The sequence below is a fragment of the Zea mays genome, chromosome 9 (genome assembly GCF_902167145.1).
Source record: "Zea mays cultivar B73 chromosome 9, Zm-B73-REFERENCE-NAM-5.0, whole genome shotgun sequence".
Lineage (NCBI taxonomy): Eukaryota > Viridiplantae > Streptophyta > Magnoliopsida > Poales > Poaceae > Zea > Zea mays.
The window spans coordinates 131,271,871-131,284,372 of NC_050104.1; the positions used below are offsets into that span (position 1 = coordinate 131,271,871).

The 12,502-nt window shown below is 51.1% G+C and overlaps 1 protein-coding gene across 1 annotated transcript; it reads right to left on the minus strand.

The window, feature by feature from the left end:
• Positions 1-9,018: 9,018 nt before the first annotated feature.
• LOC103639087 (putative B3 domain-containing protein Os10g0537100) lies at positions 9,019-10,623 on the minus strand. Its single transcript, XM_008661883.3, has one exon. The coding sequence runs from the start codon at positions 10,154-10,156 to the stop codon at positions 9,323-9,325; it is 834 nt and encodes a 277-aa protein (XP_008660105.1). The 5' UTR covers positions 10,157-10,623; the 3' UTR covers positions 9,019-9,322.
• Between the last annotated feature and the right edge of the window lie 1,879 nt (positions 10,624-12,502).

Sequence of the window (12,502 nt, forward strand, 5' to 3'; positions counted from 1 at the left end):
GTACATGTAAGCAGCCAAGGCTGACCGAGCCGAGGGACTCCTACGCCTCCGGGATACGGATACCTCACTCATCACCTTCTGCGATAAGTAACTCGCGTTCGGATAGGTGATTCCGCAGATCGAACAAGTCTTCACGCTCGAAAGTTCCTCTACTGAAGCGATTCTTCGGGCCTTCTCGACTGCATCGGTGATAGAACCCCATGGACGGGCAAGAGCGCGCGTAAGTGGCAAGGCCGACCGAGCTGAGGGATTCCTACGCCTCCGGGATACGGATACCTCACTCATCACCTTCCGTGAAATGCAACTCTCGCTCGCACAGACAATTCTGTTACCGACGAAAAAGTCCAGATACTCGAAACAAGAGGAAAAGAAATGCAGCTTTACAACACGGCGAGGGTGTGTTTGGGCCTCGGCGGCCGCAGAAAACACACACTACAAGATAATCCGATCTTGCAGGCTCGGATCTTGATAGTTGAAGGGAGCAGCAGCACCCTCGGCATCGACTACACCTTCGGCGAGGTCCGACCTAGCCTCCGACGGCGACGTGGTCCGAGGATCTCCACTCTGAAGGACGACTTCATCATCACGCCCGGGCCATCGCCGCCTGGGTCTCCTCCAAGAATCCGGCTCGAGCAGGCGGCTCGACTGGTCACCCCGAGGCCTCGGCCAGCTGTCCCCCGAAGACATCAGCCCGGCCCGAGGCCTCGGCAGATCAACTCCGGCGTCGGTCCCGCTAACGGACGACCCGGCCAGGCTCCGGCCGACCAAGTCTTCTTTTCGAGCCAACTCTGCCTCTGTCCATGCTGACACCGCTACCCCTGGCTTCGGCTCATCAAAGAGCAGCCGAGGGGTTCCTTTAACTAAGCAAGAGAAGCCTCGGACAGCAAGGCCGACCGAGCCGAGGGACTCCTACGCCTCCGGGATACGGATACCTCACTCGTCACCTTTGCACGGGGCGACTCACGCTTGGTGAAGCGGTTCAGACAAGCAACAGGCGAGTCTTAGTGCTCGAAAATGAGGAAAAAACACGGCTCCGTGCCAAAAATACATACACGTTCAGGCCCCGACAGCCACAATGAACAAAAGACCGGCATTCAAGGTGCCATCACAAACGGAACTCCGGTTCTGTCCCCGCGGGGATGAACAACCTCCACACCGGGGAGCCTGCGGGGCGACAAGTTCCGGGCGACTCGCCGGCGACCTCTGCAGCAGCAGCCATGGTCCCAGGACGGACGCGGCCACCGGAAGGCTCTCGTTCGCGTCCCCGTTCAAGGGATGCGAACCAGCCATCAAAGCCAAAGAGCCGGAGGCCGACCCGTAGGGGCCACTGACGGCCTCGACAGTGGGGAAGCTTCCCCCGGCCGCCACCACGTCAGCACCGACGACGGCGTCTGCGACGCCGCACCAGCGAACGCGGGCCGCTCAAAAGCGCACCGACAGGTCCTCGCTCCTGTCCTCGCCGCGAAAGCGAGGAAGAGGGCGGAATGTTGCATCCTAGCTGGGCAGCAACAGTTCGCCTTCCCCGGCATGGCTGGAGGACGCCTCCTCCGCAGAGCTGGAGGATGGTTTCCACCACCAGAAGCTGGAAGAAGAGGTGGCCAGTCGATCCGTGCGGAGGTAGAGCCCCGGCTCGCCTCGCTCTCCGCCCTCGCAAGGATGGTAAACATCCTTGAAGCTGAGGGAGGGGCGGGGACCGCGACCCGGCTTGCTTCTCCCCATCCAGGAGCTGGTGGTCACCGTCTTGGGTGACCGCCGGCGGAGGGGTGCAGCCGGGCTGCATGATGAAAATCCTTGAAGCCGAACGATGGCTGAAAGGTACCAACTCCCACGGAGTTGCGTTCCTCCAACGACAAGGCGGAAGGACTGCGGGCATCCCCCATCCGGGGGCTCGGAAGGTGGAAAGACACGACGCATAAGGGAGCGCGAAGACATGGTCGCCTTTCAAGAGGGTCACCCTCCTTTTAAAGGCGACTCTCCCTACTTGCGTCCCCAGCCGTCGTGGGCTGAGTCTTCTCCAACACACTCCAAGGTCCTCCCCCTACGGCGCGGGGGCTGGGTCCCACACGTCATGCAAGCTGGCCCAGGGCAGAAGAAGCCAAACCGCCGCGCACGGTGCATGCAACCGCCCAGCGGTTACAAGCGCCCCTCCACTTTCGCCCAGACTGGCGGATGAAAGGGCGGGCAGCCATGCAGGCGGCATGCAACCGCGCCAAGTGGGCGCGCCCCTCCGACTTCCAACGCGCCCAACATGGAGGCCCACGTCCACGCGTCATGCCACCGGCGCGCCGGTCGCTACGTGCAAGCAACTGCACCGCCACTCGCACCACTGCCGCGCCGCCTCGACTGTGGATCCAGTACCGCGACTCGAGGCGACCTAGCGCACGACCCAGCAGCGCCAGCCTGGCGCGACGGTCAATACGGCCAAAAATGGGCCGGCAGTAATGGCGGTGGCAGGCGGGCAGGAGCAGCGGTCACGTCGTCAGCCAAGCTTACGTCCCATCCTGGGGCAGTGAGAGAACCCTCTCTCACGGCGTGAAGACAGCGCGCCCGTGTTCCGTTCCTCGAATGGCTCGCGCACGCGCAACGGCCGCCCCGCGAACCACTCGCCCCGTCGCATTAACTCCGCGGCGGGACAGGCGGCGCCTCTGGCAGGGAAAGCGAGCGACGCTTCGCCTTCGCCATAATGACTGCGTCAAAAAAGGTACGCCACGTCATTCGATTTCGTGTCCTTTTCCTTTTCCTCTTTCTCTCTCTTACAACAGGGACCGGGAAAGGGGGATACCCCGAAAAGGACCCTTCTCCGTGAAGGAAACAGGCTCCGAGCCCCCCTACTGATCAGAGGTTCGAAGGCTGGCCCCTCGGAGGGGTTTAACAGCCGCCTCAGAGCGCGTGGGCTCCACACCCACTACTGGTCAGAGGTTCAAAGGCCGGCCCCTCGGAAGGGTCCAACGGCCGCCTCAGGCCACTCGGGCTCCGCGCCCACTACTAATCAGGGGTTCGAAGGCTGGCCCTCGAAGGGTTCACAGCCGCCTCAGACATAGAGCGAGGGATGACCCTGGGTACGTTCGATACATAACCGAGGCTCGGGCTACGCTCCCGAGGTACCCTAGGACATTTCCGAGACCAGCGGGAATGATCTTGTAATGGAATCCCATCAGAGGGAGGCATCGAGCCCTCGAACCCCGTCGACAGGGGACCGGGTCCGGCAGATCACCCGCAGGTACTTTTGGGCGCGCCTCTGGGCCTCTAGCCGACCCCTAACAAATGGGGCACGGACGTCTGCTCGGATTTACCCGCCAGCAGCTCACCGGAGACACCATGTTCGGCGCCCTCCGAGGGCAACATGGCGCTTTTCCCCCTCCTCCTTGCGAAAAGGCGACGCAGGGGCGTATGTAAAAAAGTCGAGTGTGTCCCTGACCGTCCTCTCGCCCTGTGCAGAGGCTCGGGGGCTGCTCTCGCAAACCCGGCTCCGGCCAAACCGTTGACAGCGTCAACATACCAGCCCGAGAACTTGGAACCCGACCGTGCACCCGGGCTACGGCCAGCTCGCATGAGGGAATGACCAGACCAGCCGAAGCATTGCGCGAGGCATTAAGACCTCGGAGGAGTCAAACCACTCCTCTGAGGCCTCGGGGGCTACACCCGGCGGGTGCGCTCGCGCGCACCCACCGGAACAAAATGCAACCGGGAAAGGCTGGTCCCCTTGCAAAAAAGTGCGACAAAAGCCTCCAAGCGAGTATTGACACTCCCTTCGAGGCTCGGGGGCTACTGTCGGGGACCATAATTAGGGGTACCCTCAAGACTCCTAATTCTCAGCTGGTAACCCCCATCAGCACAAAGCTGCAAAGGCCTGATGGGTGCGACTAAGTCAGGGATCAGTCCATTCGAGGGACTCGATCACGCCTCGCCCGAGCCCAGCCTCGGGTAAGGGCAGCCGACCCCGGAGGATATCCATCTCGCCCGAGGCCCCCCTCCAGCGACGAACATACTTCCGGCTCGCCCGAGGCCCTGTCTTCGCCAAGAAGCAACCCTGACCAAATCGCCGCGCCAACCGACCAAATCGCAGGAGCATTTAATGCAAAAGTGGCCTGACACCTTTATCCTGACGCGTGCCCTTCAGTCGACAGAGCCGAAGTGACCGCAGTCACTTCGCCGCTCCACTGACCGGCCTGACAGAAGGACAGCGCCGCCTGCGTCGCTCCGACTGCTGTGCCACTCGACAGAGTGAGGCCGACAGGCAGTCAGGCCCGGCCTCAGGCACCATAGGAAGCTCCGCTTCGCCCGACCCAGGGCTCGGACTCGGGCTCAGCCCCGGAAGACGGCGAACTCCGCTCCGCCTGACCCAGGGCTCGGACTTGGGCTCAGCCCCGGAAGACTCCGCTCCGCCCGACCCAGGGCTCGGACTTGGGCTCAGCCCCGGAAGACGGCGAACTCCGCTCCGCCCGACCCAGGGCTCGGACTTGGGCTCAGCCCCGGAAGACGGCGAACTCCGCTCCGCCCGACCCAGGGCTCGGACTAGGGCTCAGCCCCGGAAGACGACAAACTCCTCTTCGCCCGACCCCAGGGCTCGGACTCAGCCCTAGCCTCAGCCGACGGTCTCCGCCTCGCCCGACCCAGGGGCTCGGACTTGACCTCGGTCACGGAAGACAGACTCGACCTCGACCTCGACCTCGGAGGAGCCTCCACATCGCCCAACCTAGGGCGCGGACCGACCACGTCAACGGGAGGCGCCATCATTTCCCTACCCCAAGCTGACTCAGGCTACGGGGAACAAGACCGGCGTCCCATCTGGCTCGCTCCGCCAGACAAGTAATGATGGCGCAACGCACGCTCTATGACGATGGCGGCTCTCAACCCCCCTTACGGAAGCAAGAGGACGTCAGCAAGGACTCGACAGCCCCGACAGCTGTCCTTCCGCCAGGCTTCAGCGCTCCTCCGACGGCCACGACACCACACGAACCGGGTGCCAAAACCTCTCCGGCTGCCACGATGGCATGTACTTAGGGCGCTAGCTCTTCTCTGCTAGACACGTTAGCACACTGCTACACCCCCATTGTACACCTGGATCCTCTCCTTACGCCTATAAAAGGAAGGACCAGGGCCCTCTTACAGAGGGTTGGCCGCGCGGGGAAGAGGACGGGACAGGCGCTCGCGTGAGGCCGCTCGCTCCCTCTCCCGCATGGACGCTTGTAACCCCCTACTGCAAGCGTACCCGATCTGGGCGTGGGACGAACACGAAGGCCGCGGGATTTCCACCTCTCTCACGCCCGTCTCCGGCCGCCTTTTCCCCCCTTTGCGCTCGGCCTCGCGCCAACCCATCTGGGCTAGGGCACGCGGCGACATTTCACTCGTCGGCCCAGGGACCCCCCGGTCTCGAAACGCCGACACCATTGTATTGTTTGTAGTGCTTAACCCACTCCAACCAATAGCATCAAATATAATTGTATGTTATCGTAAGGCACGGACATTTTACAAGTTGAGGATTTGAACCTTGATGGACAGATTTCACCGCTAGAACGTCTAATACGCAGTGTCACACACATACGCATACGTATAAATGTATAATATAATCAATTCAAATCAAACAAGATAGAAATATTTTGTTATACACAATATTTATGTATCCCCATTTCACTTTATTGCTACAACGAGAACAGTGGGATGAACCAAAATGAAATGTATATATTACCTCTGTTCCAAATTAAAATTTGTTTTAGTTAATTAATGATAGGTTCATACAATACTTAATGTATATGTTATATATATATATATATATATATATATATATATATATATATATATATATATATATATATAGGTTTATCTTCATCTGCTTAAATATAGACATAAAAATTAATACCTAAAACGACTACTATTTTGAAACAGAGGAAGTATCTTTAATCGGACGGAGTCTTACAAAATATGTATGTTCTTGATTACTTGATAATTTGGACTGCAGAGAAAGTGGTAGGAAATGAAAACCGTGAGAAAGAAAATGATTTTCGTGATGCATGTCTAAAATCTAGTGGTTTCAAATGGCATAAACCGCGAGAACTGTAACCTTAATTGTAGAAGGGATTATCATGATGCCTTATATTTTTCTGTTTAATAATTAATTACATTTGTGTCTAAATTCTTGAAACAAATCACAAAGTGCATAAAGGGAAAAAATCAATGAGCAGGGGATTTGATATTTCTTTTTAAGAGTTTGGTTTTTACAGTATAGTCCTTTGTTCCAAATTACATTCTATTTTATTCCAGGTCAAATTTCTTAAATTTTGATCAAGTTTATATAACAATGTACCAAAGTCTATAACATCAAATTGATTTCATTGAATTCTACATGGAAAATATCTTCATTTGAAATATTTGATATCCTTATACTTTTTAACAAATTAATCAAAACTAGAGAATTTTGCATTGACACGTAGAACAAAATAATGACATATAGTTTGGAACAAACGGAGGACATAGCTAGTATGCTGCTTTCTGTAGATCTTTATAGAGGAATAGGACGATGACCCATGCATACCCCGAACGTATCAACAATAAGATAATAATGACAGTCTAGCTAGCAAATTAATACGTATATGTCACACTGCTGTCCTTCTTTATGGTAATTAGGATCGAGTAATTAAACTTCAGTATAATTATTGCTTGTCTCCGTTGGAAGTTACAATTTGACGATCATCATATGAGCATATATAATTAAGCCCCACTTTGTGAATATGATGTACACGATTCTACTATATGTATGCAACCCTAAAATGTGCAATCTGAACGAGAGTGGTACGGTACCACCTATATTGGGGGACCAGTAAACGTAAACCTTGAATACAATATGCGTTGGTGCAAATTATTAAAGATGGCAATAATAGAGAATGCACTACATACATCAAATATAAATGTCCAGAAAATCGAATGATATTTGAATCGGCAGCAGAGAGTTACGTATAGCTAGAAGGCCACTGAAATACGGTATCTCTAGTGTACTTTTGGTCCTTTTGCGTTTGTAGTTCTTGGTTCGGCCGGGGTTGTATGGTGTACACTTTAGAGCCCTGCTGGAGGCCTAGGGGGTGTTTGGGAGTGAAGTTTTTTCACAGTTTTGGAAGAATACTGAAGTATTCTAAAATACTGCAATATTATATACAGAATGGTATTTGGCAAGCTTACTAAAATCTCTGTTTTCAAAACTGAAGTATTGCAAATACTATAGTTGTTTTAAGGTATTCTAAACTTAGGTCTGGACCTCAGTTTTCAAAATTGTGGTATTGTAAACTGCGGTATTGTCATGACTAAAGTATAATGTAGTATTTCAAAAACTGTAGTTTTCAAAAACTTTGTTCCCAAACAGGGCCCTAATGTTTACGGAAATAATGTTTACCTTTACCTTTTTCAGCTACTACCTATATTACTAGAAGAGCGAGGAACATATTCACAACAATGGTTTATTAATAATAATGTTGGTATAATACGATGTAAACCAATTAACCAGTTACCTCAAGCATTTCTCTTTATAATGTCATCTTTTGCATAATTTGATTTTATACTAGGGCTGTAGGGAGGGGGAGAAGCTACGCTTATAGCTGTGGGCGCAGACGATGCAACCCCCGAATACAAAATCAGTGATAAAGTTTTGCTTTTTTACAAGGTATGTATCCTCTGTGGACTAAGTCCATATATACGCTCACAATTAAGCCAACCGCAACCCTTGTAATTTATTCTAACTTCACCACTGCAAAGAAGTCTCAGGATAACCATTCCGACTGTTTCAGCATATATCTTAATATGCAGGTATATATAAAAGGTAATTTCCACTATGTATATACATAGTACACAAAAAATGCAAACTTTTTTGTATAGCGCTACATGCACAGATAGACAAAGACCACTGATAGTTCCTAATTGCATTGCTGTGTGATCTCCCGTGTGGAAGCGATAGTTTGGATTTTACCTAGGCAGTGTTTCGTTAGTTTTAAATATTTGTATCCAACTACATGTGCTGTGTTCTCTCCTTGGTTGTTGAAATAGTGTGATTCCCTAATTTAATCCGCTTAACCACGCATCGTCATATATATACAGCATGATCCAAGAAATTTATTTATTTTTTCTGAAGCATGCATGTTTTCATGCCTCAGCAAAAAAGTTATGATGTGTTTGATTTGTAGAGTCACTTTATGCCTCATGAGATGATGCATCATAAGTTCATTCCATCAATTTTGGTGGAATCAATCCACTCCTCATTTATATACTAATTATTAGCTTATGAGGAATGAGATGATGATGGATCAACTCATTCTATTCCACAAACCAAATAAAAAAGTGAGGAGTGAGAAGGAGATGAATCACTTCAATCCTCAAACCAAACACACTATTAGGGTCTGGTAGGAGTATTTTTATAGTTCTGACGCAATACTAATAGTTCTGAAGCTTAGACCCTAACTTAAAATACTAAACTCCTATCAAATACTCCTACTATAGTATTGCTTCAGAACTATAAAAATACTAAGCTTCCAAATAGGGCCTTAACGTTTAAGAACCGAGCCAGCAGGATCTATGTTGGTTCCTTGTAAGAATATTACAGGCCGGAAGAGCTGCACTGCTGCAGCATGCAGGAGTGAGCAATGGAAGCAGAGAAGCGAATCAGAATATCAGGTGTGGCAGCCTGCGGGCAGCAGCGAAGGAATTGCACAAGAACCAAGCCAAGAATGATAGTAAATACAGCTGCTGCAGACATGAGGATACAGCAGTGGAGTGTATAGATATCCATGGAAAAGCATCTGATGTTTAGGAAAAAGAGTAGGGTAGGGTCTGATCTGACCTGATCCAGTCATCCATTAACTGCCTCTGCTACGGTGCTTCCTTGCTTTGGGGGGAGAGCCTTGTGAAGTTGCCCGGAGAGGGGCTACAGTGCTTCGAGAAACCAAAACTACAAAATTACCTGACCCAAACAGTAAGATATGCAAACATTGGGGGCTAACTGATATCGTATGCAGACTTGCAGAGTGAACAGTGCAGTTCTTAAATAATTACTGAATTTAGTCAGAGATGATTCAGAATATGTACATTTATAATGAGCAAGATCGATATCATATCCTCGGAACAAAGATCAAATCAAGAAAAGAGAAGAAACACACATTAGTTACGGAAAGCACAAATGAGCTAATATGATTATATGAGCAGGATATCATCAAGAAATACCAATTCATCAACAATTACACATGCAGATGCAGTACTGGAGCCATATCAGTTCGTGTGTCAGTGCCCCATCAGTTCCTCGACCCAATTTCTCCTTCTTTTTGCTAGAGGATGTTGATTGTCTTCACAGTCCAAGATCCAAACAGCACACGTCCTTCCCTGCCGTCGAGGAGGATGTTGACGACGATGGCGAGGGCAGTTGCAGAAGCGTCGTCGACGCCGCCCGGCCCCGGGGGACTGTGGCGCTGTCTTCGGCGTCCGGCGGGCAGTCGAGGTTCACCCCGAACAGGCGGACGCGCTTCGACATGGTCGCCTCCACCGCGGATGCAGCAACGTGCACGGGGACCGACTTGAGCACTACGGCGGCCGGCACCTGCGGCCGCAGGAACAGCACGTGCCGGTTGGGCGCCGGAGCCGAGGCGCCGTAGTCCTGCCACGGGCAGATGGGCACCGACGGCAGCGGCAGGAGTCGCTGCGCAGACGCCAGCGTCGGCTGCAGGAACGCGAGATCCTGGCGACGGCGGCGGAAATCGATGAAGAAGCGGCCGCGCGCGCCGCCCGCGCCGCGCGCGAACAAGACTGTGTCCCCGGCACCGAGGCGCTTCTCCTTCACGAAGCGGCTCCAACCTTTGGTCATCACGTAGCTCTGGCTGCTGTTCCAGTACGAGTAGCGGAAGCGCCACGCCTTCCCCGCCCGGTCCTCGAAGCTGAGCACCAGCCCCTTCCCGCCTCCCGCGGCTGCTGCCGCCGCCGCCGCCGCGGCGGACGAGGCGTCCAGCGCGGGGAAGTAGCGCTCCGCGTGCTGCTTTGGGATGACCAGGCGATTGAGCTTCCCCACGTCGCTCGGGGTGACCACCTTCTCGAACATGTGCTCCTTCTCCACCCAGGCCACGCCGCCGCGAGGCCTCTCGGAATCCTCAACGACACGGGCATGCGCATGCGCGGGCGTGAACTCCATGGGGCTCCCCGCTCACGCTTCTCGAGCGAGCTCCGGCTGCTGCTACAGCTGTTGACTATTGACTAGTATGCTATTTCAGGGATCTGGTGGAGTATGTAACAGTACTATATGCCACAACTATTTTAGGAGGGGGTTTAGGGTTAGATTAGCTCAATATTATATGTGGATGCAGCTCTGTCGAACTTCCTAGGATAGCAGGTGGTTGGCTAGCTGCTGGATAAAGAGTGCTATTTGTTCTTGTAACAGGACAGGACTGGTGATCAAAGGATACTCCGATAAAGGCCGGGGAAAAATGGTGTGTTTGGTTTGCAATTGTGAGATCTTCAGCAAAGGCGCTGTGGTTGTAGATCAGTAGGCTTCAGTTTACATGAGACATGGAGGGGAAAAGGTTGGGAAGAGAAATACAAAGCAAGCCCCAGCTAGCTTTCTTAAAGAGGAAGATGAAGCGGCATCTAGCATCCTACTACTAGCTGAGGCCGGTGGGAGAGGAAGAGGAGGGGCGAGAGCGAGAGGGACTATAGGCCGTCGATGTGAGGGGTGGGGCCCACGAGCGACGAATGATAGGGCTTGAGATCATGTGAGTATGCATGTCACTCTCAGCTCAACCTATTGGGATCCCCCCACCTCTCTAGCTAGCTCCTCCATCCATGGATGGATGGATGGAGATGATCTCGCGGCTGCAGTGATCCAGCAATTGCGTGTTGACACTTGACTGTATGAATGATGAGATGCAGGTAGGGAAAATATCTTCTCCTGCAGTGATCGGTAGGTCGTGGCACAGAATAATGGACAGTACTACTCCATTTTCTCTTCTTCTTTTTTTAGTTTTTATCAATGCTTTGATCTATATTCATTGATCATGAGATTGCTGTAGCTACTGTCCTACTGAGTTCTGCAATGCCCAGCTTTACATCTTCTAGCAGCTAGTAGAACTTTACATCTATTAGCATAGAAGAAGCAATTAACTGCAACAGGTTCCGACCTGCCGTAGTGCTGTACATCCTCTCTATAGCAGCTAGAGCTTCACACAAAAACATGTGCAGCTGTTGCAATGGTGGTGTTATATAGTCTGAGCTGTGCGGCGAGCACAATCGAAATTGCATACATATGCATATGCTCATTTTTTATCACTTCTCCTGAATTTCATGCGCTTGGTTTCCATTGCTGGCAACCACGGTTATACAAAGCAAACCATCTGATCCATTAGATCATGATCATTGATTCAATCGTATATCACATTTAACACTTAAATCCTTCCACCAAAAGGCCAAGTATCTTTATAAAAGAACCCTAACAAACCATGACCGCATCTATCGTTGGATCATAATCTAATGGATCAAATGATTCGCTTGTATGCTTGCATATAGGGACTGCTTGCACAGCAATCGTTCTCTCCTTTGCGTGTTGATATATATAATTTTGTCATTGTTTAACTACAAAAAAATGTCAGTCGTGGGAGTTGAAGTTGGTCAACGTGCGGTCTTTCATCAAGAGTTCAAGACCATACTTTTGATGTTGGAATAAAAATTGGTTGGCACCTTCACCTGCTTTAGATACATGCAAAACGTTGGCTGCTCTTCATCTATTAGGTTGTAGGTCGCGGCTGGTAGTTCAACTTTCCCATTCCCATGTTGTCTCAAGTGAAGTTCTGGCCTTATGCTGAGGTTGACAAGATCAGTGCATGACTTGAGTCCATCCTTGGTCTTTGTCTTCATGTCTAGCAACACGCTGATAATAGTTTCAAAGACATTCTTCTCTACAGATGCATACAGTCTATTGTGTGGGGCGCATGTAGCTCTTTCCAGTACGATAAGTGTTTGAAAAAGATTAGTTGTTTCTTAAAAAGGAACGAATACTGATGGTTTCTCCATTTCATCCAACTTTCTCTTCTTCCCTTTCATGGTCTCGTCATTCTTCTTCTTTTCGAACTCGATATGATCCATGTCCTTCACCATCTCAAACACCTTTTCCCCATACTCCGTCTTCTTTGGCTCATCAAGTTGTGGCTCGTCATTGTTGTCGAAGTACCTATTCATCGTAGCTCTTCGGTACCTATGCCCTTTCATGAGGAATCGTACGTGCCTCAAGTACACAGTCTTGCAAGATCCCTTGAGATAAGTGCAGCAAGTATTGTCAAGACAAACTATGCAACTGATCTTTCCTTTGATCTTCCCTGACAACGAGAAAAGACCAGGGTAGTCAGTGATGGTGACAAAGATGATGGCTTTTAGAGTGAACGACTCCTTGGTGGATGGATCCATCATATCGACCCCATTTTCCCATAGTGTTTGCATGTCCTCCATTAATGGCTATAGGAACACATCTATATCATTAATAGGCTGCTTC